Source organism: Hypanus sabinus, chromosome 10 (genome assembly GCF_030144855.1).
Source record: "Hypanus sabinus isolate sHypSab1 chromosome 10, sHypSab1.hap1, whole genome shotgun sequence".
Lineage (NCBI taxonomy): Eukaryota > Metazoa > Chordata > Chondrichthyes > Myliobatiformes > Dasyatidae > Hypanus > Hypanus sabinus.
The window spans coordinates 81,992,022-82,018,955 of NC_082715.1; the positions used below are offsets into that span (position 1 = coordinate 81,992,022).

The 26,934-nt window shown below is 40.9% G+C and overlaps 1 protein-coding gene across 11 annotated transcripts in view; it reads right to left on the minus strand.

The window, feature by feature from the left end:
• Positions 1-26,934, minus strand: part of LOC132400831 (dystonin-like) — a 363,464-nt gene that overhangs the window by 39,736 nt on the left and 296,794 nt on the right. For all 11 annotated transcript variants that reach the window (XM_059982254.1, XM_059982250.1, XM_059982247.1 and 8 more), the window contains 15 exons: positions 22,339-22,461; positions 21,341-21,442; positions 20,119-20,220; positions 19,798-19,971; positions 19,411-19,566; positions 17,065-17,262; positions 14,224-14,352; positions 11,457-11,618; positions 9,555-9,710; positions 9,252-9,458; positions 7,684-7,803; positions 6,715-6,884; positions 5,873-6,032; positions 4,997-5,191; positions 2,209-2,337 (listed from right to left, as the gene is read on the minus strand). In XM_059982254.1, coding sequence (XP_059838237.1) covers positions 2,209-2,337; positions 4,997-5,191; positions 5,873-6,032; positions 6,715-6,884; positions 7,684-7,803; positions 9,252-9,458; positions 9,555-9,710; positions 11,457-11,618; positions 14,224-14,352; positions 17,065-17,262; positions 19,411-19,566; positions 19,798-19,971; positions 20,119-20,220; positions 21,341-21,442; positions 22,339-22,461 — 2,283 coding nt within the window. The remainder of the gene's footprint in view (positions 1-2,208; positions 2,338-4,996; positions 5,192-5,872; positions 6,033-6,714; positions 6,885-7,683; positions 7,804-9,251; positions 9,459-9,554; positions 9,711-11,456; positions 11,619-14,223; positions 14,353-17,064; positions 17,263-19,410; positions 19,567-19,797; positions 19,972-20,118; positions 20,221-21,340; positions 21,443-22,338; positions 22,462-26,934) is intronic.

A 26,934-nucleotide genomic window follows, 5' to 3' on the forward strand; every position in this document is an offset into this window, starting at 1 on the left:
AATGTGGCCACTCAGTGGGTATAGATCACACCTCTCACTTTCCCCAACCCAGTGCAGCATAATCACTGTCCTCTCAGTGTGGTACAGGGGATGCACTGCCCTCCTGGCACAGTTAAGTGTGAGCGCGGTACAGGTGGCGTGCTGCCACCACAGTGCCCTGTAGAGCGACGAGCTCACAGTGTAACACAGAGGGAGCTCTGCCCTACTAGCCTGCTGTAAAGGAAGTGTTACTCTCTCAGAGAGCCAGCACTATTCTCAAAGGACAACAGAAATTTTCTCACAGTCCTGCCCAATATTAATTTCTCAAATAATATCACCACAGTAAATTAAAATGTTTATCATCATACTCGTTGCTTCATTTCCTACATCGCAATAATAATAACAAGTATTTAATTAGCTGCAAAGTGCTTTAGGGTTGTGAAATGCTTCATAAAAATGCCAGTGCTACTTCCTTTCCTACATCTAATTGCTATTAACTGGTTTCATTAAAGTCTGTTCATTAATTACCAGAAGCAATAATACTACCCATGGCAGATCACAGGCACAATAATCTGTCTCATAATCACTATCCCACTCAACAATATTTAGTCCGAGGACCACAAATGAGCTGTAATAAATTTAAAAAATGCGGTGAGCTGGATTTCTTTAGCGGTCTAATGGTGCATGGACATGCATTGCTAAGAATAACCATAACTTGATTTGAGTTTGACATTTCCAATATTTCAAGATTATGAGAATGCTCCCAGGAATGAAAGGGTTAACATATGAGGAGTATTTGATGGCTCTGGGCCTGTATCACTGAAATTCAGATGAATGAGGGTGGGGAGTTTGGGATCTCATTGAAAGCTATCATGAAAGGTGCAGATAGAGTGGTCGTGGAGAGGATGCTTCCTGCAGTGGAGGAGAATAGGACCAGAGGTCACAGCCTCAGAATACACGAATGTCCCATTTAGATTGGAGATGGGGAAGCATTTCTTTAGCTACAGGGTGGTAATTCATTGGCACAGAAAGACTTGGAGGCCAAATCATTGTGTACATTTAAAGTGGAGATGGATAGGTTCTTAATTAGTAAGGGTTTCAAATGTTAAAGGGAGAAAGCAGGAGGATAGGATTGAGAGGAACAATAAATCAGCCATTATGGTATTATGGAGCAGACTAGATGGGCCAAATGGCCTAATTCTGCTTCTATGTCATATGGTCTTATATTTCTTTACAACACAGGAAGCCTTTCTGCCCACTAAGTCCATGCTAGCTCTCTGAAAGTTACTGGGTGGTCAAAAGGATGAAAACATAGTGCATTTCTAATAATAATCCTATAAGAGTAGACCTCTTGTACAACAAGATGAACTCTTGGCCTGACAACTTAACTTATTACAATCTTGCATACTTGCATTCTGCACTACATTTTTTTGGTTTACACTTTATTCTGCACTGTTATTGTTATATCTTGTTCCACCTCAATGTGCCGTGAATTGATTTGATCTGTGTATGCAAGATTTTTCCTGTATCTTGGTTCATGTGCCAAAATAAACCAAATAAAACAAAGCCCTAATGGTCTACCCATTGCTGCAAGATGGTGATGTACTTGATCGAGTGGAAGAAAGCCAGAGCTTCGGACACAAACTTGTATTTCCAACATTCTGTGCTGGTGAACTATTTATCATCCTCTCTGTGCACGTGCAACTTAATCATTACTCTTCAACACCCTGAAGGGATTGATGTCACTGATTTACACAGCAATTTTATCCCTTTCGGGGGGGGTAGGCATTGGTGACAAGTTCAGTACTGATTGTCCATTCCTAATTTCCTAACAACGTTACCTGGTCATTCAGATGCATGTCAAGCATTCTACCATGGGCCTGAAATCATCTATAGACTAGACCAGGCAGTACATTTCACATACCCCCACCCTAACACCTTCCTTCATGGACTTGACAGCTTTTACAACTATGTGGTAGTTTCACTTACATGACTATCAAACCCAGCTTTGAACCTCAGAGTTGTTTAACCGATTCCCCAGTCACTATGGCAGGGTCTGACAGGATTGCAAGACCTGGGTTATTATTGTAGCAACTTAACTACAACGCCAACGGTTTATTTGGTAGAAGAGGGTTCAGTGTTGTCTACCATCACTTTTACTGCAAAATGTATTCCCATGTTGCACAAGCACCCTTTTAAAAACATTATTTTCTCATGCTCTTTCCCAACCTTGTGCTGATCAATGAGTGCGTGGAGAGCATCACTGTCATCTGGAAGAACGCCATGGAAACGGAGGGTCTGCTCAGCCTCGGCCAGCCACTCCAACAGCACGTGCACAGCAGAGTGGAATTCCTCAGCCTGTAAATACAACCACCATTCATCACAACGCTTGCAACCTGTCAGCCAGCAGTCCGTGTGTATTTTTAAGTTGCTTTAAATGCATAGAACATACAGCATTATAGCACAGTAAAGGCGGTTTGGCCAGCAATGTTGTGCCGACATTTTAATCTTCTTTATATCAATCTAACCCTTCCCTTCCACGTAGCCCTCGCTTTTCTATCATCCTGTGCCTATCTAAGTTTCTTAAAAGCCCCTATTGAACATGCCTTTACCATCACAGCAGGCAGGGTGTTCCATGCACTCTCCACAGTCTGGATAAAGAACCTACTCTGAAATACCCCCTTCCTATACTCAATTACCTTCAATTATGCCCCTTGATTTAGCCATTTCCATCCTGGAGGAGAAGAGGGGAGAAAAGGGCTTTGAACTTCAAGAAGATTGGCAAACTTGCTTTCCACTGCAAATGGAAGGTTGTCTGGGGGTTCAATGATTGAGGGTGCTGCCAAGGAGAAAGGTGTGGAAGGGATGATCCCTCAATCTGCAGCCAGGGTAATTAGGTGTAAAATTTGACCTCTGTACTGTACAGGAAATGGAACCCAGCTATACAAAACATCTGGAAAGGATTGTGAGATGAACTATCCAGAGAGCTCCTTCAAGGTTGGGATGGGGCAAAGGATTTAGATCATTAGGTTGTGTTTGTCACTGCAAATGACACACTTCACTGTACGTTTCTAGTATATGTCATAAATAAATCTGAATCTCAACTGTCTGGTGGCCCCATACAGTAGGGTTGACAAGAAGAGGCTCAGATGTAGTGCCCCAGGTAGGTGTAATGATTCACATTTTCAGACATACCATCAACTAGATGCAAGGCTGACAGGTGCTTCTGAAATTATTTTTTTTATTAGTACAGATATAGCTCAGTAACAGACTCTTCTGGCCCACCGAGCCTGTCCTGCCCAGTTCCACCCACGTGACCAATTAGCCTACTAACCCGAGGGGAAGAGTAAATGTTTTGGGCCGAGGCTCTTCATCAGGCCTAGGAAAGAAAGGGTTGGTCAGAGTAAGAAAATGGGGGAGGCGCGGAAGAAGCACAAGGTCGTAGGTGATAGGTGAAACTAAGAGAGGGGGAGGGGTGAAGTAAAGAGCTGGGATGTTGCTTGGTGAAAGAGATAAAGGGCTGGAGGAGGGAGAATCTGATAGGAGAGGACAGAAGACCATGGAAGAAAGGGAAGGGTAAGGAGCACTGAGGGAGATGATGGGCAGGTAAGGAGATAAGGTGAGGGAGGGAAACAGGAATGGGAAATGGCAAAGGGGGAGGGTAGAATTACCAGAGTTTCGAGAAATCGATGTTCATGCCATCAGGTTGGATGCTAACCAAATGGAATATAAGATGTTGCTCCTCCAACCCGAGTGTGGCCTCATCGCAGCAGTAGAGGAGGCCACAAATCAGGATGGAGGAACAACACCTTATATGGCATGTGAGTCCATGGCCTCCTCTACTGCCACCTTCTTACTCTGGCTTTCCCCCTTTCTTTTCAGTCCTTCATCAGATCTCAGCCCAAAACATCGATTGTTCACACTTTTCCATGGATGCTGTCTGATCTGCTGCATTTCATGTGTGTTGCTTTGGATTTTCAGCATCTGCAGATTCTCATGTTCGTGTACCTGCTAATTTGTACTCAGGAGGAAAACCAGAGTATCTGCAGGAAATGTTCCCACAACATATGGACTCACTTTCAGGTGACTCTTCATCTCAAGTTCTCCATATTTTTTGCTTATTTAGTTATAATAATTACTTCTTTATTTTTGTATTTGCAGAGTTAGTTGTTTTTCATACACTGGTTGAACGTTCAAGTTGGTGCAGACTTTCTTTGATTCTATTATGGATATTACTCTATCATGGAGTTATTGCATATGCCAGTAAGAAAATGAATCTCAAGCTTGTATATGGTGACATATAAATATATTTACTTTGAACCCCACGTGGTCACAGTGAAATATCAATGAAACTATGGAATATCAATGGCCTTAAGAGGAAGAATTAAAAAAAAATCAACTAACTTTTGCAAACTCCACTTTATTGTATTTGAATAAGATTGTACGCTCAGTGGCCAATTTAATAGGTACTTTCTGTACCCCTTCAACCTAATAAAGTGGCCATTGAGTGTATGGTCATGCTCCTCTGCTGCTGTACCCCATCCACTTCAAGATTCAAAGTGTTGTGCGTTCAGGGATGCTCTTCTGCATACTGCTGTTGTAACACGTGGTTATTTCAGGTACTCTCACCTTGCGGTCAGCTTGAACCAGTCTGACCATTCTCCTCTGACCTCTCTCAAAGAACCGCTGCTCATTCTGTGCTTGCTTTCGCATCATTCTCTGTAAACTCTAGAGACTGCTGTGCATGCAAACCCCCAGGAGATCCGCAGTTTCTAAGATATTCAAATCACCTTATCTGGCACAAACAATCATTCCATGGTCAGTCATTAGATCACATTTCTTCCCCATTCTATTGTTTAATCTGAACACTAACTGAACCTCTTAACCATGTCGGCATGCTTTTATGCATTGAGTTACTGCCACATGATTGACTGATTAGATAATTGCATTAGTACGCAGGTATACAAGGGTGCACCTAATGGCACTGAGTGTATTTTGGTGCTGAAGTCCCCTTTACCTTGTTGAGGGCTTGCTCCAGTCTAGCTTGTTTGGAGACAGAAAGAGCACACACTGTCTCCCAGCGGGTACTAAGTTCCTGCATCTGCACTTTGACCCAGGATGAATCATCACGGCTGGCCTCAACCAGTTCACGGGCTGAGCGCTTGAGAGCCTGGACACCACTCGTCCGTTTACCCAGCTCCTTCTGGAAGACCTGCACGAGAAGAACATGCCTGTCATAAATCCAGAATAACACCACAACTTGGAACACAGGTACCGAACAGGCAGAAGATAGTAAATAAATTCCGTTGTATGTAGGGCTACACATCCAGAACAGCTTTGTAAACTGCTTAGTTAATTGAAAATTAAAGGGAGACTTCCACCTCATAATCCTGACAGATGCAGGTGGGAGAACTATTACTCTTGCTCAAAACTGAATTCTAATCAATAGTGATACACACTTTCTGTTCTTTAGTGCTTGTCTTTTTTTGAGCTAGGATACCCAGAATGTTGTGACTAATTTATTTAGCATGAATGCGGGATTAAAAGCCCTCTTAAGGGATATCATCTTCTAAAATATCATATAATACATATGCCTTGGATAATTTAACTCTGGGCAAATCCAAGAGATTTCTTAAAAAATGTTTTTAACCAGGAGATGAATTATGGTTTTGGCAACATGAATCTCTACAAGGCAACGACCAAATAAACTTGTTGAATAAAGACCAGTTAAGTCAGTGAAAACTAGACCCAGTCTCTGTGCTTTATTAGAATCAGACAATAGACAGGGTATTAATTTAGCTAATGGTTTGGGGTTTGGAAAGTGGGTTGGTGAGAGCAGAGGTGAAGAGGGTCCCATCCATTGGCCAACTTTGTTTCGCATAGATGACGTTACCTTGTGAGCATCAATCAGGTTCATGACAAGATCAACATCTCCATGCACTGGCTGATCTTCCGCCAGCATGGGCTCGATCTTGTAAAGCCAGTCAATCAGAGCTTGTAAGGCATCTGTAAACTGGCCTGAAAAGAGAAGAGCTTCTTCCAATTTGTTCTGTCTGAAATGGAAATAGAGAATTTATACTTAACTTCAGCCAACTACAGCTACAGTTGAACATTCTTCAATAAGGAGGATAGAATTGAATGAGTGCAGGATTAGTGCACACAGGAGCTTAATGGTTGGTGCATACTCAGCGGGCCAAAGGGCCTATTTCACACTGTATCACTCGAGTAAGCCCAGCTCCCAACAATCTCCAACTTATTAGAGATCGCAAAATATCTTCCCAAAAACACGATTCTGCAGAAACTGAGAAGTACTCAAAACTAAGTTCTGAATTTTGATCAGTTGGCTGTCAAGAATAATTTTGAAATCCTTTAATGCCAAATCACTATGTTATAATCATTTAATAGTGTCAACTGTCAAGCATCAGGTTCTCCGTATTATTTTCAATGCAACACCAAACCAATAGGAACCAGACTATCAACTGATGATTGCAACAGTGGTGGAAAAGTAGTACTCCTGATAGGCAAATGGATGATAGAAAATCGGAGGATTATGTAAGAGGGGAAAGCTAGGTCGATCTTAAGAGTAAAGTAAGAAGTTGGCATGTCACCAAGGGCTGAAGGTGTGTACTGTGCTGAAATGTTCTATGATTTACTCTTGTTTCAGACCCAACTTAGTGTTGAAATTCAGATTGAAACCTACTATGATATGAATGTTTTCTGAGTTAACTTCTTTACCTTTCCACTGACTTCCCGCAAACTGTGTCCCACTTGTCCCTCAGTTCGCTCAGCATGTCATCCAGCTTCTGGTGATCATCGGCTAAAGTTGTCTTCTCTTTCAGGGAGCGGCCCGTCCTTACTGTTGTGTCGTATACAGAATGCTTTGCTCCGAGTGCTTTCTGGAACTCCTACATTTATAAATAGATGAAGGGCAAAAAGGTCTTCAGAATCAGAATCAGGTTTATTATTACTGACACATGCCATGAAATCTGTTTTTTTTCTGGGCACAGTGCAGTGCAAAACATTTTAAAAAATTACTATCTGATGGCAGAGGAGAAGATGCTGTTCCTAAACATTGAATGTGCATCTTGCTAGCAATGTAAACACTTCAAAGCAAGCTGTTAACTTCAGCTGTTCTTTGACATTGTGTATGGACTAAGGCCAATCATCATTTTCTCTGTGGAACTGGCTCATCCAAGTTGTCTAATAAGTAAGAAATATATCAAAATTGTCAGAGAAAATAAAAACTACACCACTACACCATTAATACTTTTTGTTGGATTAGACTGACAGATTTTGCATGCATTTTCCTTTCTACACTTCAAAATAGTTAACTGGGAGTTGGTAACATCTTTACTATGTAAAAGACACTTTTAAATAAAGATTTTTTTTTTCATTTTTCCTGTGAATTTGTGAAAGAAGGCTGGATGATAAATAGAAAAGTAAAAGAATTATGATTATATATCACCTCACACAACATCACGACATTCCCAATTGTTCAGCAATTACGTATTATTTTTGGGGTCGTTACAGTTGTGATGAATGAAACATGTCAAATAACCTGCATACAAAGATCCATTACAGTAGTCATGACCAAGTCACTGGTCAAGTAAAATCATTTTCTGAATGATTGAACCATTCCATCCACCTGATATGAAAGGAGTCTCCTCTAGTGTGACGTGGGTACATGATACATGTTTACATCACCTTGTGGTTTGCAAGTTGCATTTTCACTTTGTCTGGATCATTTGCAATTTCAAGGTCAGAGTCCAGGTTTTTTTCTGACTCTTCCAGCCACTCCATCAATTTCTTCCAGGCCTCTTGGAACTTTTGTGGAACAATAAAACAAAGGTCATAAACAATCAGTAGTTTAATAACAGGAACCTACATCTTATTTTACTCACGGGGTTTCTACACTTCTCAGAAAAATTGTTATATATTAAAGGGCAAGCAACCGACAGGAAAACTAGCATAATCTCAATCTAATTAAAAAGTCTGATCTGGGTATTCTTGTTGAAAACAATCAAGTCTGAGAGACATTATATAATTTATTTAGACTGGATGAGCTCTTGCAGCCAGTAACAAAGACATTATTTTGAGCAGTGTAATCACATAACTGCTTTGAGTTAAAGTCTAGACTCATCCAGAGGACTGCAAGTGCACTCACAGAGTGTGCTGTGCCAGAGCATCTCACAACACTTCCATTCATGTGCACGGAATTTATAATTATTCTCCACAACGCTGCTGAAAGTGTAAGCTGACAGAGTGACAACAACTGAACATCTGGGGCTCAGTGAACGACAAAGTCAACTGTCTATCTTCTTAGCCAATAGGGCTGAGAAATAAAAAGAAGAAATGAAGAAAGTGTGTAACAGAATCAATTCAGTTGAGCTTGGCTCAGACTTGCTTCAGCAAATCATATTCCAAAAAAATCGAAAATAAACTTAAACTGCAAAACAATGTTTGTGAGGTTTCAGGAGAGGAGACATTGACAGCTTCACAAGAGAAAACAAACTATTTGGGTCACTTTTCAAATTGCTGTTTTCTCTCCATGCGGAATAATCTTTCTCAATGTCATGTTGAAAGGTCACACATGAACAAGCTCATACTTAAAGGTCACGCATCCAGGTGTTAACCTGGAAGGCCAGATAAGGAGGCTTCAGCTCAGATTCATGAGGCCAGGCTGTTGTTGCGAGTTGCTTGATCATTCATTCCATGATCTGGTTTCTTTCCTCACGCGCGCACGTGTGTGTGGGGGAAGAATGGGCTTTTACTTGACGTTTTTCACTAAAGCACCCACTGGAGAAGCAACCATTGACTTAAAAATGTCAGCACAGTGGTGTAGCAGATAGCATAAAGCTCTGCAGTGCCAGAGATGAGATTTCAATTCCTGCCACCTTCTTCCCATGACCACGTGGATCTCCTCCGGGAGCTCCGGTTTCCACATGGGTTAGTAAGATTGGGGCATGCTATGTTGGCAACATTTGCAGGCTGCCCCTAGCGTATCCTTGGACTGTGTTGGTTATTGACGCAAATTACAAAATTCACTGTATGTTTTGATGTACATGTGACAAATAAAGCTAATAATCTTCTAATCTAATATTATAAGAGCACTATCACACAATTTTAAACTCAAAACTTGCTGTACAAATCATTAGAAATTTCAAGCTTTGCTACCACCCATTTGGTAAAAACCAAAGAAGCAACTTGGCCACTGAGTGTAATTACCCCAGATATTTGCTGCTTCATCGTTTTCTACAGACATGCTCTCATACCTGTTTGGCACGCTTCCTCGCGTCATCCAGCCCTCTTCCTCGATCAATAGAACGTTGCACAACCTTTTCCCATCGAGCTTGAACACTGATCAACAAGTTTTTAATGAGCACCACATCCTGCTTCTGACTGAAGTACTTCAGGTGGGTTCCAGTCTTATCCAATTCAATTATTTTCTCACGGTGCGAGTTGACTTCGTTAGCAAAAACCTGCAAGCGTAGCAGCAAAACCAAACAATGTGAGAAACAAGCTAGGGCTCAGATTATATTTTGTGATTTCCAAGTGCCTGCTTGGAGTCTAAATACCTTGTGCTCATCAATCTGGAATAAGATGGTATCCAAAATGAGACTGGGTGATGCAGCTAACATCAGACTTTGTTCTGCTTGAGTCAGCCAGTTGATGAATTCTTGAAGTGAGTTGTGGAACTCAGTGGCTAGGTTGAGGGCCTCCTCCAATTTAACCTGCAGAAGAGACGGTGATCAGTAACAAAGATAGTTTGCTTCCTCTTTCTGTCTGTATTGGAAGGGGGCCTCATCATTTTGTCTCAGCACTTCTTTTTCTATTTGTGTAGTCTGGTCTGCAAGGCGTCTCCCTCACGCTCAACATTTACAATACATCAGAGACACCAAGAGCAACAGTCACAAAATATTAGAGGAACTCAGTGGGTCAACAAGTCTTGACTTAAAACATCAGCTGTTCATTCCCCTGCACGCATGCTGTCCGACCCCCTAAGTTCCTCCAGCAATTTGCTCAAAATTCACAGCATCTGAAAAGTTTGTTGTGTCACAGACACCAAGAAGTTAAAAGTGCTTACAACTGCTCCCATTAATAATGTTGGACAAAGACTGTCCTTTTGTTCTAATCTTCCCCTTCCTCAAACCAACTTGTATTTATTTTCTTTCCAAGTTCCATGAAAGGTCCGGGAACTTAAAAATTGACTGATGCTCCTTCAACTCTTGACCTGTTGAGTGTTTTCTCTCTGCTTTTATTATGATCGATTATTTCACTCTCTATGTACATGGCACACTTAATTGATTTGCTTATTATTCCTTCCCTAAATTATAACAGGGATTACTCATTTTCACTGAAGCAAATTAGGACAATAAATACAAGTATGTTTGTGCTTCTATGCATTATCTTTAAAATGGTGGTGGATAGAACACTTTGCAGCATCGACATCCAGGGCTCTCTGTGAAATACAGCAATGTGCCATGGTCTGATTGACATGAACCCTTCTATCTTTCACATCGATGCCAGACTTCTCTGCTCCAGACACTCTCTCTTCTCCCCTCTCCCAGCAGGCATAAGGTACAAAAGCCTGAAAGCGCATACCACCAGGCTCAAGGACAGATTCTACTCCACTGTCATCAACCTCTTGAACGGACCTCTTGTGTGATAGGTTGGATTTTAGGCTTCATTATCTACTTTGTTATGATCTTGCACTTTATGGTTTACCTCACAGTACATTCTCAATAACTTTTACATCTCATTATGTATTGCTGCTGTTTTACCTTGTTCTAGCCTAATTCACTGTATGAACAGTATGCAAGACAAGCTTTTCACTGTATCTAGGTACATATAACAATTATAAACTAATTCCAGTGCTAATTCCCTATGCTTCTCTTGCCAGTGGTTCCATGTTCACGTTGATTATTAATAGTCATCAAAAATTAGTCATCTATTTTTGACCCTAGTACTATTATTTGGTGTCTTACATTATCGGTTGCAGTGTCACATTTAGTTGCTAACACTCATCTGAAGCAGCTTATAGGCTGGGACTGAACTTGCAACAGGCAACACGGTTGACATAATTGATTGGGGTACAATTACTGCCACTGCTCTATAAGGAGCTTGGACGTTCTCCCCGTGAGTGCTGAGTTTCCTCCAGGCACTCCGATTGCCTCCCACAATCCAGAAGGCACAATTTAGAGCTATTAAGCTGCTGCCATTGTACAGTGGTGTCTGAAGCAAGATGGCACTAGCAGGCTTGCACCAGCAATTCTCGGATTGTGTTGGTCACTGACACAAATGACGCATTGCACCGCATGTTTCCATGTACATGCGACAAATAAAGCTGACCTTTAATCTTTAAAAGATAATCAGGAAAATGCGCACTAATAAACTACTCTGATGCATTAAGTTGAGACATTTAAAGTGTCTCCTCCCCTCAATATTACATATGTATTAGAAAACGTATAATCTGGCACCTTTCGTTCTGTTAGTTTTGTTTCAACAGATTCCCATCTTCCCTTCAGGTTGCTGATTCCTTCCTCCAAATTGCTGTCACCAGCTTCTTCACAGCTCTGCTGTCCCTTGTTTATCAGGTTCTTGAAGATCTCCTCTTTGGCTTTAAATGCTGCATTAAGCTCCTGTATGGAAGCAAGTCAAATCTGAGTCAGCTTGCAAGGATTTCCAACCATTCACACATCCACATCTAGCAGTTGTGGGCAATGCTAGATGTTGCATGCCCCTGTTTACAGAGATTTATTCTGACTCCACAGTTCAGAATTGGACATGGTACAGATCAAATTCATCAGAATTACATTGTTATTTAAAAGATTAACTTACAAAATAGGCCACATAACTGGCTTTTAGTTCTCTGAGGGCGCAGAGTGAATAGTTTTCACTCTTTGTAAAAGCTAATTATGAGATTACCTTTTGTAATTTTTAATGCCATAGTTACAATCAGGACATTAACAATTATACAAAGATTCAAGAGGGTGGACAATGGAAGCTGTTTCATTCTGGTGAGAGACTCCACAATAGTGAGTTACAACCTTAAAATTAGAGACTGCCTTCCGGAAGCACTTTGTTGCGTAAATGGTTTGGAAATACAGAATTCCACCAAGTAAACAGGAGCTGCCAAGATAAAGTTAAATTATTTTGTGGGAGTTTCATAGGATATGGCTCAAAGGTGAGTAAGAGGATTTCAGCCTTAGATCAACCACTGACTAACAGATAGACAGAAAGGTGCACGGGGCTGATATTCAATGTAGGAACTGCTGTGAAGTTCCAAAGCTAAAGGAAAATTGATCCAGCTGTCTATGGTAACCCAGCCCTCAACAATAAATCTGTATTAATAAAAAAGTTATTAACATGGTAACTAAAGTATTAAAATATTAAATAATAATAAACAATAAAGTGAATGAGATCATGCTGGTCACAGTTTATGCTCTAGCAAGTGGCAAGTCAAACATTTAAAGTTTCTACCTCAGTGGACAATGTTAACACCCACTGGCATTGGCCAGGACAGAAATAGGTTTTAACCATCTCACTCAGGTTAATGGTCTGATACTGCCTGAGGGATAGATAATGAGAAAGACACCAGAAAAGCTGGTCTGGGCACCAAAATTCTTCTGCCCTCCAGCTTCTCTCAATCCAACAACAGCACCACTGATAGGAGGAGCTTCTTTGGCCACAGCATGGCGAATCTGAGAAATTCATTACCACAAATGTCTGTGCAGGTCAGATCATTGGGTATAATAAGCAGACGTTGATTAGTAAGAGCATCAAAGATTACGGGGAAGGTAGGTGAATGGGGCTGAAAGGGGAAATATATCAGCCATGATTAAATGGCAGAGCAGATTCGATGGACTGAGTAGCCTAATTCTGCAACTATGTTTTATGGTCTTATAACACAGGCCTTGTTCTATGATGCACTGGACAGTCAGTCTCGAGGGAAGTAATATACGGCAGTTCGCCTGGATGAAGTTAGAGGAAACAGGAAAAATACAGGGGTAAACATTTCACCTTTTTTTCACCGAATGAAGCTGACGTTGCAGATGGTCACCTTCAGAAACAGTGGCTTCCACTGTTCTGCACTCGGAATTCCTTTTCGTGAGTCTTGCCTCAGTAACAGTGGTTGAGATACCCAAAAGCATTGTGAGCACAAGTAAGTACAAATTATCTAAACTGATACCCAGGGTGGAGGGGTTGACGTAAGTTGGGTTAAAAGTCATTGGAATGAGAATTATTAGAATGAGAAGTGGTCTTTTACAAATGCAAGATTCTGAGGGTCCCATTCTGATTGTCTCTGGCCTCTTTTACTGTCACGAGGAGGCCTCCCTCAGTTTGGAGGAACAACACCTCATATTCTATCTGTGTATCTGCAACATGAACATTAACTTCCAGTCATTTCTCCCCCTCCCCTTCTCTTTTTTCATTGCTCATTCTGATTCCCCCTTTACCTCTTCTCTTCTCCTCACTTGCCTATCAACTCCCTCTAGTGCTCCCCTTCCTTTCTTTTCTTCCACGGTTCACTCTCCTCTTCTATCAGATTCCATCTTCTTCAGTCATCTATCAGCTCCCAGCTTCTCACTTCACTCCTCCCCCTTTCCTCACCCACCCACCTTCCCCCTCACCTGGTTTCACCTGCCAGCTTGTACTCCTTCCCCTTTCTCCACCTTCTTATTCTGGCTTCCCCACCACTTCCTTTCTAGTCTTGATGAAGGGTCTCAGCCCGAAACATTGACTGTTTATTCTCCTCCATAGATGCTGCCTGGCCTGCTTGAGTTCCTCCAACATCTTGTGTGTGTTACTTTGGATAGCTCGAGGATGCTTGCCCTGGTTGAACATAGTTAGAAAAAGTAAGGGTCCGCCTATTTAAGACAGAGTTGAAAAGAAATGTGTTCTCTTGGAGGACAGTAAATCTTTGGAATTCTATACTCCCTCACAGCCATCGAGAGGAAGTCATTGAATAGATTGAAGGTAGAGGATGATAGACATTGCAATAAAAGGACGGTCAGGGACCCAGAGGGAGCATGGGAAAGTGGTTGTCACTGGATTGGCCACCATGCCATTGGATGGTGGGACAAGGTCAAGGAGCAAGCTGATCGACTCTTGCTCCCACATCTTCTGCTAACTGAAGTTACATCTTCATCAGATGGAACTTGTCATAAAGCAATCCCTACTTTTCTCTGTCTCATTACATTGACACAGAACATCCTCCAGCTGTGTTCCTTTTGCAATACGCACCAGATGAGCGTTGAGCTGTTCTCTGGCTGTTTCTGGCAGACCTCCAAGGGGTTTTGATGCTGACAGCTGCCGTTCGGTCTCCACCAGCCACCGCTGCATATCGTCAATCTCACTCTGGAAACCCTGAGCCTACATCGCACAAAAAAAATCCTCAGTTTCTGACACAAGAACAACCCCCTCCCATTTCTTCCCTCGCCCTGGCATCGTCCTCTCCCCAACCAGTTTAAAGCTCCCATACCTGTTCCATTACTACAATCGGGAAGGAGATACAGGAGCCTGAAGACCCATACAACCTTTTAGGAACAGCTTCTTGCTGTCCACCATCTGATTTCTGAATGGTCCATTGACACCACCTCTGTGTTCCTCCTTGGCCCTACCTATTTTCTTTTATGGTAATTGTAGCAATTTAATATCTTGCATTGCACTGCTGCCACAAAACAACCAAATTTCATGACATATGTCAGTGATACGAAACCTGATTCAGCTTAGAATGCTTTTTCATGTCATTTGGCCCTCCTCTCAGATCAACAAAACCTTACAACTGATCCAGCCAGAGGAGATCACTGTTTAACAAAGGTGACTCCCACCAACATTATGTTACCTAGACCAAGTGCACTGAGGCAGTGTCAGAGGAGCTTGCAACAAGCTATCACATTAAAATCTGCAGTCTGACGGGCCATTTGGGGAGGCGTTTCCCATGGGAGTTTAGAAACTTTGCCAGCACAGATCCATTGGAAAGGGGATCTTTTCTTTTTTTTTTGTAATTTAATTTTTTATTGAAGTTCACCATCAAACCAACGTTTCCATAAGATGTATTTCAGACATTGTACATATATATCATATAATCATATAGATCACAAATCTCCACAAAGTATTTATCTGAGGTACACACTTATAGAAAAGAGTGGAAAGAAAAAACAAGCAAAAGGAAAGAACTATGTACAAGTAGGGAGTGATCTTTTTTTTACAACAGATTCATTGATTTGTGAGAATAAAATCAGGCTTATGAGGCATTATGTAGTTAAACCATTTTTCCCAGTAGGAATCAAATTGTTCCAGCTTATGGTTAACAGATGCTGTTATCTTCTCCATTTTGTAAATGTCCATTGTAATCTCCATCCATGCATTTAAAGTTGGGCTCTCCTGTGATAACCATTTCCTAGTAAGAGTCTTTTTACCAGCCACCAGCAGTATATTCATTAAATATTTATCTCTTTTCAACCATTCTTGAAGTATATACCCAAAATATGTGGTCTTACTCTCCAAGGGTATTTCACATTTAAAGATGTCTTGTAGGGCATTGTGTATCCCCCTCCAATAGTCTTTGATAACAGGACATTCCCAAAAAATAAGAATGATTTGCATTTTGATTTCCACAATTTCTCCAGCAAGCAGGGAGGTTACTATCATAACGGGATTTCTGAGAGGGTGTAATAAAATATCTGAACAAGTTTTTCCATCCAAACTCCCTCCATTTCTGTGAATTGGTACACTTCCATTGATACCTCCATATTGTTGTCCATTCTTTCTCAGATATAATTATCCCTCCTTCTTTCTCCCATTTTGTTTTAATGTATGAAGTTGAGTGTGTTTTAAGATTTGACAAACCCTTATACGTGCTTGAAATGATTCTACTACCATTACCTGAATTATATGCTTTTCTAAATAGCTCTATCAAGCATGTACTTGCCTTGGTTACATTTTTAAGCGTCTTATTAACATATTGTCACATCTGTAAATACCAATAAAAATCTTGTTTTTCTAATAAGTGTTTCTTTTTAAGCATTTCAAAACTGAACAGTGTTCCTTCTTTCATTATGTTGCAAAGAACTGTTATTCCTTTAGCTGTCCAGTCCTTAAATCTAGCATCCAATTTATTTGGTGTAAAATCCGAGTCATATGCACACCATTTAAGAATTGCAATATCTCCCTCTAGATTATATTCTTTTATAGTAGTTTTCCATATTTTAAGAGTCAATTTCACCCATGGGTTATCAATAGTATTTATGTACCTTTGCAGGTTGTTATCAGCCAAAATTGCTTGTATGGGGATGGGAAGTACCTGTCCCTCAATGATTTTCCATTGAGCGTCATATGATGGGTTACACCAACATATCACAGCTCTCAACTGTGCTGCAAAATAATAATCTCTAAGAGAAGGTAGGCCCCATCCCCCCTTTTCCTTTGCTAATTGCAAAGTTTTGAGACGAACTCTAGGCCTTTTACCCTGCCAAATATACCTTGATAACATCTCGTTCCATTCATTGAATTGATTTTGATTAATCTCTATTGGTAGGGTCTGAAAGAGATATAACAGTCTGGGCAGTATATTCATTTTAATAGACTCAATCCTTGAACTGAGACTTAATTTAATCTTTCTTCAGGTGCGTTTCCTCAGCATTTTCTTCACAGCTTCAGAATAAAGGGATGTCGCTATAAAACTGATGCCAGTTTTTAAAAGATGGTGAATCTGTTGCCACAGAGGGCCATGAAGACCCAGAGAAGGGCTGTACTGGAGTTGGAAGCCTGTCCGTGTGTGAGGGTGAGTGAATGGGTGGGAAAGGGGCTTGTTTTGCTCTTGTTGTTCTGCTGAATGCTGTGAGACTGTCGTGTTTGCACCGCAATGTGTTGGGACACTTGTGGGCTGGTCCCAGCACATCCTTAGGTGTATAAGTTGTTAATGCAAACAACAGATTTCACTGTATGCTGCAATATATATGTGGTAAATAAATCTGAATCGGAAGGTTCTAGATAAAGCGGCTGCATAAAACAGTACTGACAGTGCACTGAGAGACATTTTGGGCACGAGCAAGCCATGACTAATCCCCCATACTGCCATACCTGGATGAGTGAATGATGCAACTGCTGTTGCCGCTGGGCGGTTTGCTCCAGAACATTCTTCCAGCGCTGGTTAAGACTTTCCAGTTTGCTCTGTAGACTGCTGGCTTCCTCCACGTCACTGGATTCCAGCAGAGCGTTCCCAGCCTTGTTCACCGTCTCCACCGTAGACTTGTGAGCCAGGACATCATTCTGCAGAACCTGAACGTACAAGACAAGTTTTTGAAAGATCTTAGTTCTCAGCTCCAAAGCAGAGCAGCAGCAGTGATACAATAATTGCCAGAGAGGAGCAAAACCAGCCGAGGCTGCCTTGATTGCTATCACATAAACTTCTGCTGGACGTATCTGTGGATAATTAAACTCGAAGGGATTTGGCTCAGAGCTGACACCAATGAATGGCAAGGCACATACGTAGTGTTCATTTGAGAGACCATGGGAAGGCAAGCCCAAAAGAAACGAAAATGGTGAAAACTGGTGAGAACAGGACAACAACCATAAATGAATTAAAAAGTAAAATGGGTGGTTAGCTTTATTTGACACATGGCCATACAGTGAAATGCCCTGTTTGCATCAAAATCCGTAACGATTGTGCTAGGCAGCCTGCAAGTGCCTCCGTGCTGCCCGGAGCCAACACAGTATGCCATCTTACTAACCATAACCCATACATCTTTGGAAGGTGGCAGGAAATCACAGCACCCAGAGGAAACTCAAGCGGTCATGAGGAGAACGTACTAACTCCTTACAGAGAGCAGTGGGAATTAAGCTGTAATTGTGTTATGCTACAACGTTGCCCCTCTATGGGAATGGTCACGATGCTGGCGCTAGTGAAAATCACTTTGCTTTTTACATGTGCTGGACCTGTGCCAACTGGATCATATAACACCCAGATTAGCTGAGAAGAATATCAATTCTTCCAGTCAGCCTTACTTCACTGTAGTTACCTCAATCTACAGTCTATGTTCAGGCTGTGTTTATGGGAATGGAGCACAAAACAATGATTGTGAAAACAACACTAAATGTGTTCACTGAAACTCTGCAAACTGATTCAAAAATTTCTTTATAGGATTCCAAATTTAAGAAAGATACGGTGCTGATGGGCTGGCAGCATGGTGGTTATGACAAAGCTTTACAGTGCCAGCAATGACCGATAGAGGTTCAGTTCCTGCCGCTGTTCTCCTCCTGACTGTCTGGTTTCCTCCCACATGCTGAAGATGTATGGGTTAGAGCTGCAGCCATGCTACACTGGCGCCAGAAGGAGTGACAACACTTGCAGAATGTCCCCAGCACATCCTCGGACAGGTTTGGGCATTGACACAAAAGATGCATTCACCGCATGCTTCGATGTATATTTCACATGCATATGTATATTTCTCTTGAAAAATTAGGAACCTTAATCATTTGCCAAGGCTCAGTCACAACCTCTCCTAAATAAAACAGCCATTTGTCACAGCTGTATTCCATAATTACATCTGCAATTACATTTACATCACCAAAATTTTATTGATAGGATTAAAAGCAGAAATGTAGGTCAGCTGGCATCCAAATGTGAAACAATTAATCACTGCTTTTCATGCAATTCTTTCACTGCTTTCAATGTCTGTTTCTCACTAGTATACACGTGGGAGAAGAGTCTTTCAGATACTGACTGGCCTGTAGTTCATTCAGCAACAAGAGGACCATTTATTTATTTTTATTTAAAGAGATTCAGCACGTAACTTCTGCCCCAACAAGCCCTTAATGTCCAATTACACCCATGCGACCAACCTGTATGCCTTTGGGAAGTGGTAGGAGACCGGAGCACCTTGAGGAAACCAACAGACTCACAGGGAGAACGTACAAACTCCTTACAGACAGCAGTGGGAATTGAACCTGGGTCACTAGAGCTATAGTAGCAGCAGATAGTGGAACTGCTGCCTCTCAGCTCCAGCAAGCTGGGTTCAATCCTGAACTCAGATGAAGTCTGTGTGGAGTTTTCATGTTCTTCACTACAAATGCATGGGGTTTCCATCCACACCAAACCGATGTGCTGGTTATTCGACTAGTAACTGAAAATTGTTCCCGGTGCAGGTGAGTGCCAGGAGAAGTGGTGCAATTTATGAAAATGTGAAAGAGAATAGGTTACAGGAAATAAATGAGGGCAGTGGTTTGATGGGATTGCTCTGAGGACCAGCATAGATTCAAAGGACCAAATGGCCACTTTTTACTTCAGAACGAAGATTGTGAATGGGGTTAAAGACTAATGGCATCTTTCTATTCTATAGGATTTAGCAATCAACTGATAACATAAAACTGTAGGAAGGGAAACTCCACATACAACTGGAAGAAATAGCTGAAGGTGACATTACATACGTGATGTTTGGCAATTGCAATTTCAATAGCTTTAGGATCTCCACCAACTGCCTTCTGTTCACTTAGCAGCTCCTCGGTGTGTGTCAGCCACGTCATCAGTTCATCCAGGGCATGTTGGAACTGTCCCAAGGCTAACAGAGCACCCTCTAGTTTATGCTGCAACACACAAATTAATAAATCCTTATATGGTGGAACCTCACTTAAAATCCAAACAAACATTCAGTGCATGTTATTTGTCTTCCTATCATCTTCCACTTTTCTCAGATACTCACACAGCAGGGTCAGAGTTGGAAATCACTGTGATTGTCCATTAAAGGCACAAAGGCAAATTGTAGGCAAAGGCTAGACTGATATTTACAAAGCCCGAAACTACTGCAGGTTCACTACCTGTCTGTTGACGATTTTCCCGTCCAGGTTTTCCCAGAAATGTTTCAGCTCATGCAGAGGCTCCTGTACAACACGCTTATTACTTTCTTCGTTTACTTTCTTCAGTAACAATTCTCCCTGATGATTCAGTCGCTCCATCTCTATTTGCTGCTGATATACTTCGGTCTTAAAGTGCTGTTGAATGTCAGAGCGTCAAAGGCAGATCAGGATCAATCACACAACACTTCTTTCAGATTCAGAAAGATTTACTCTGTGCTTTGACAAACTGTAACTGATAATAATCTTCAATTCTGCTTAATGGATTAGCTATAGATTACATACCTTGAGCTCGGCAATTTGTTGTTTCACGGTCTCCAGATCCGTACCAACTGGAGGCATGGTGTTCAATTTACTTTCTGCAAAGTCCATCCAGTCAAACATGGCCTGAATTTAGAGGAGGAAGATGTGTTAATATATTTGTTAGTGCATAATATCCAACCCAAACTTTTTCTTGAGAAGAAAGTTCTTTTTCTTTCCTTCTCAAAAAGAATGCAAAACTTCTGCTAAGAATTTCACCAATGGCGTTTGGCTGATGTAAATGAATGCGTGGCCCAGCTATTTAAAACAATATTGCCTCACCTACATTCAATACAAATCTTGAAATTAAATGCTTCTTAAATGTTCAGAGCTTGTCTTGAAACAGGGAAGGGGAGGGAATTCAAATGAAATTGATTTATTGTCATTTTCAATTACATAAAACACCTGATTTTCTGTTCCAAAGTCATTCAAGAGTTTAATGAATTCTCAAATGATATTAGATCATCTGCTTTGTGCCTCTGGTCAAAAAGATTCTTCCATTATTTAAAGAGGTCACAGTTCTCGACCTTTCCATGGTGTTCTCCAAGACTAGACAACGGAAGGCTCAGCATAACACTCCACACTGATAAAATGTCAAAAGCTGTTCACCGGGGATTAACAAAAAAGAGCAAAGTCTTATCTATGTCAAAATATCAAAATGTTATATTTGTATACCACAAATGAGTTTCAGATATCACTCCATCTAATTATCAGGGTAATGACTATATTTCTTTTACACATAGATGTAATAATCTAAATGGTCTGCATCCAATGATTCCTATTCCACCAACTTCATAACTCTAAACTATTATAATAAATAATTTCCATTTCCTGTTTCAGGCAAAGTAATCCAATTTGTGGAACATGTGAACGATGAGATTTTACACTAAATACAAATGTTACAATGTTTATACCAAAGTTATGAATTCCCTTAGCAGATGTTCCAGAGGCTCTTTGTGCAAAGATCAGTTGGAACGAAGAGGCCAGGAACCTCAAATCAGTCATCCCCCATTAACCTAAACTGAAGCAATATTACAGGAAGCAAGTGTGCGATTTCTCAATCAGCATTGGAAAGGAAACAATCTCTATCCTGTTAAGATTGTCTTTAATGTATAGTTTGTTTTATAAGTAAATGGAAAACATTTGTGAACTGACAAGGCATTAGAATTCAAAATGTATAAAAGAAATTAAAATCAGAAAACAGTACCTGCAGTGCATCCTGGAACTGAACTGCCTCCTGCATTGCTTCATCCAGACGATCAATGCGGTCTTTCCACGCCTTATTCAGATTATCCCAGGTACCGTTCAGCTGCATACAGAAAATAACAACACTTTCAACCTTCAGGTGACACAGATCTTTAAATTAACCTTCCTTCAAAAACCAATGCAAATAATTTGATAAAACTGCAAAAAATGATTCTTCTATGAGTAAGACACAAATTATGCATCAAACTTTATGGACGCAAAGAGATTGTGCTGAGGCTGGAAATATTGAGCAACGTACACAAAATGCTGGAGGAACTAAGCAAGTCAGGCCTGACTTACTCAGTTTCTCCACTTGCTAAATTCCTGGTGCATTAAAATTCTGTTACTTGCTACTTATAAAATCAATGGATATATCTGTACTCATTTCCCACACCACACCAGTGTTATCCCTTATCTAAATAAAATAACTGTCCGAATGCAGATCATATGAACCACTGGAATGTGCCAACCTATCGCAATGAATGGCACTTAGCCACGTTACACTGCTGCAGTAAAGGGTCACGGCCTGAAATATCAGCTGTTTATTCTTCTCCATAGATGCTGCCTGACTGCTGAGCTCCTCCTGCATTTTGTGTGTTGCTCAAGATTTCTAGCATCTGTGTTTTTAAAATACAGAACTAGACAGTTTATATTTCACATCAGACTATAGGCATCCTACACATATTAATGTGTTTGAAGCAGGTTTACTTGATACCTCGAATGGTCAGATTACCTCAGGAGGACAGGCCAGGTATGTACCTGCTGGAATTTTGGCATTGGAATTAAACTGCACCAGATTGAATAAGGTGATTAACAATCTGCTTTCATTCATCATAAGGCACCATGAAGTGCTTATGGTTTAACACTGTTCACTGACCAAGTATTTTAAAAATGCATTTCTGAGCAATGGGCAATTTTTTTAGCTCATGTCAACATTGTTCAGGTCACATGGGGACACACCTCATCTACGTTTTTCTTCATCACTGGTTTATCAGGCTCTCCGCAGGCTGAGGTTAACTCGGCTCCAAGATTCTGAACAATCTCCAACTCTTCCTGAAGTCCATCAATTTCTTCTTTGATTGTCTGAAAAGTGAAAAGAAATCATCCATCTACACAATTGAAGAGAGGAAAATCTCAGAAAATGAGACAAATCCCATGAGATCAGCAACAGTCCCTCTAACAATAACTACCGTCCACAAGATACCCAGATTCCTCTTACATCATATGAGAAATATTTTCTCCAAACCTCACTGCCGGCTGGATCCAGATTCCACAGACATCAATCACTCTTTGGAACTTTGCCCAGTCGCCATTAGTCACATCTTAGCCTGGACAACATGTGTTGATGGGATAATTGACCACAGTGAGCGAACTTCTGAGTTTCCATCTCTTTTCCAACTCCTGCATCACCCTCCACGTCCCCCAATTTCCTGCAGCATCCACAGGAATGCAGCCTTTGCTGGTGTCACTGAGACAAGCTAATACCCACGCCAAGATTCATGAGGCCAAAGGCTACATCAGCACCAGTTAGAGCCATTACCTGAGCATGGAGCAAACAGTGACAATTTTCCTCTGCTCTGCACTTCCAGTTCGCTTTGTTTTAATGAAGGAAACCCAACACGAGGCAAAAACTAACAGAGGATTTATTCATGGAAGTTTTCAATCAGTTCAGTGTGCTGGTGCAAGATGTCTTTACTCAATTGTTGCTTTTCAGTTTTATGAAACGTTGCCCTTTTAACACCTCTCAAATTTCTCATGATATGTTAGGAAGCCACTCTGCCCACTGAGTCTATGTCAACTCTCAAAGCAATCCCATCACTCCTATTCCATCAGCTTCCCCTTACCTCCCTGTGACCTATTTTCTCTCACTTTCCCATCTAGTCCACCAGACTTCCCCTCCTGCCCACCCACACTAAGGGTAACTTGCAGCAGCCAATCAAACTACCAACTGCTATGTAGGAGGAAACAGAGTACCCAGGGGAAACCCACACCGTCACTGGGAGAGCATGCAAGCTCCGCACAGACAGCAACCGAGGTTGCTGGGTCAAACTCAAATTGCTAGAGCTGTCTCAATCTAAAGATGAGGTCACATGATTTGCACTGTGCTGGAAAACTGCTGGTCTGCTCCAAATTCAGGCTTGCCATGGAGGTCAGAGGGAACACCTTCTGACTAACACTGGGAGCACGTGCCAGGGGACTGAAGTGTTAAATCTGTGCTACAGTCAAAGAGAATTGCTGCAAGTCAGTCTGACATCTGCAGGGAAGTGTCTGAGGCACAAACAGCAGACATTCCCCCTCATTGTCAGCAAAGTAGTTGTGGTCTGCAGTCCAGTGGAGTACCAATCAGACGGATGCTGGTCACAGAACCGTCTTAAACCACAGCCTCAACAGTTTCCTGCTCTCCTTCCCACATCAAGCAAACATTTCCATCCCTCTTCCATCGGGACACCACCAGGAAGAGCAGCTCCCTGTGCCGTCCAGAGTCCACTGGAGGCTGGAGGCTGAAGAATTCGGACTGTCTTGCTGTTAGAAGACTGTACATACATGGGTGGAAGGTGGGAATGGGACTTGCTTTGCTGATTTATTCCTTTTTGTTGTGTTCTCTGGTGTTCTGCTGAGCACAGTGGGCATGCCACGCTGGCGCCGGAATGTGTGGCGATACTCGTGGGCTGCCCTCGGTCGCTAACACAAATGACGTATTTCACTGTATGTTTTCTATCCTGATCCACTCCAGTTTTATTAACTAGGAACAAGCAGTTATGTTTCGTAACTTCAAAACACTAAACCAATTCAAAGGAAGACAGAGGAGTCTGAGAATACAGGTCTAACTCTGTGTTTACTTTAAGTGAGGTGTGCACACGTATCACATGGTAGTGTGATTACGTAAGAAATTCACGTATTTGTACATATAATGGGCCCTTTTTCTTTATTTCTTTCCTTTCTTTACTAACCCTTAGTTAACATTTATAAATTGAATTCGTATGCAGCGTGCTGCCTGTTATTTCTTGGCACTGAGTTGTAACAAGGTAGCAAATTACACGGCAACCACACAAACCGGGGTTTGGGGTGGGATAGCCGTCTCAATCTCATGGATTTGGTGGGACCGGTGTGGCTTCCCTAGATCAGGGATGGCCAACCTATGGCGCAAGTGCCAAAAGTGACACATTGGATGATTAGAAGTGGCGCATTGCACCCCAGTGATAATAATAAAAAAGTAAGCCTCCTCATGCAAAAAGTATTAACCAAAAACCGATTTGTAGAAAAAAAATCTATAACAGGAATTCAAGTAGCTTAGAGCTAGAAATGGGTTTTACTGAGAATAAATCTAAAACTTAGCAATTACTTTTAACGATTTTATTATTTCATGCACATCTTTTGGCGAATGTTATCTTCTTTCACATTAATCTGTTTTCAATTTTTAAAAAATGTTCAATGAGTCAAACTAGGAAAGAAGGACTTTTGATCTGCAGTCGTTCCATAACTGTTCAATACACATTGGTACTTGTTTGACCCAGAGGTGCCAGGTGTCTGCACCAGCAGTGCGTCGCAGGTTTTTGCCAGTCAGTTTACAATTGACACTCATGCTCTACGAAGTTGTGCTTTGTTCGTCCTTTGTGAACATTTGCAGTTTTGTACTTTTTCTAAAATTAAGCCTTGTTTTTACATTCAGTTACCCATCACAGTGCAAAAGAAAAGCAGAAAGTGATAGTAAGCATAAATTCAATGAACAGTGGGAAAATTGGTTCTTATTTATAGCGGGTCGGTCAGGAAAACCATTGTGCATTGTTCATGAAAATACTTTTTCACATAATAGAAGACATGATCTTAATAGACACTATAAAACACAACATCAGACTGAAATAGAAGGAAAACTGAAGCTAGTGCTTGTGTCGGAATTATGGAAAGAATATCTGATTAAGAAAAAGGAAATCAAAAGAAGACAAAATATATTTGTTAAAAGTCTCATTAAGGTAAGTAATGTTTATCCTGTTTTTATATTAAATTGATATATCATGTAAAAAAATGCTAAATACTATATTAACATATTTTTACAAGAATTGAATGGGGGTACAAGAGTTGTATGGCGCATCTGAACTCGTGCATGAAAAAATTGACGCATGGAATGTAAAAGGTTGGCCACCCCTGCCCTATACTTACACAGCCCAAGGAAACTGGGTGGGCAGGGGGAGGTTCACAAATAAGAATGCTTAATCAACACACATATATAAAAACTTAAATATTACTTAAATATTAAATACACAAGTACTCTCAATTTTAGATACAAATCTCATGAATCTGGTTTTGACATGATGTTCATATCATTTTCTGTAACTCATAACATTGGTGTCATATCTGTGGTATAAATGAGGTGATACTGGACAACAAAGCATGTGATGGCTGCTTCACTTGCCTCCAGAGAGACATAATGGCTGGATAAAGATAAATGAGTATCAGTGCCTGTAGCTAACTCAACTCCCAGCACTCTCTTTAACAAGGTTATTTTGACATTACTAATCAGTAAACCTTTGCCTTCCCATCCTCACAACCACTAATGAAAAAGGCAGGCAGAACAAAAACCCGGACAATTGATTAAACTTAATCAAAACAAGAATAGCTTTGCTACAATCCCAGGTGATTAAGTGTTGGAAAATATTTCTTGCACTTTAGACCGGAGACACAAATATGAATTAAACAGGAACCCTTAACATTAGTGGAACATTAAATTACTCTTACTGAATTCATCCACATCCAGAAGTCAGGAAATAAACATAATAACCACTTGAATGAAAGGTTCACACCCCAAAATTGAACTTAGAAATTACAAATTCTCCATAACTATCAGAAATTGCTAATGTATTAAAAGCTGCTAGAAATCTAAGAACTGGTCAAATAATTTTTGTCAAAGAATTGGTCTGGTCAGTCCAACCGTTGTTTGTCAGTCTTGGTTTCTGTTCTGTTTTTCATTGATACTATTGTGTTTCATGTATTTACTCTGAATGCCTGCAAGAAAATGAATCTCAAGGTTGTATGTGATGACATATTTGATAATAAATTTACTTTGAACTTTGGTCAGAGGATAATGTATATTAATCCTTCCATCATGCCCTTGACTATCTTCCAAGGATCAACTTTATTTGCCATATATGTCTACAAGTATTGGGAAATCACTGTGGTGTGTTGGTCAGGGCATGACACGCAACAAAAACAAACAACATTCAACAATTCTTAAGAATTCTAGAAAAAAATTTACAGGTTAAAGTACGGCTACGCAATAAAATGTGTTTACGGGGCATTGCAGTGAAGGGAGAAAAAGTTGGGGGAGGGCACTAACTAGAATGGTTGATCAGATTAAATGCCTGGGGGGACATATGAATATTCAATTCAAATCCTATTTACTGTGTGATTCTAAAACATGGCTATGTAATTAAATTTCTGCAATCCATTTGGGTGTCCAAATTAATAGGAATCCAGCCATCGCCACTTTTCAGATATGGACAACCACATTTAAGGATAATAATGGCACAGTATGATCTACTACATTATTTTTGCTCTGTC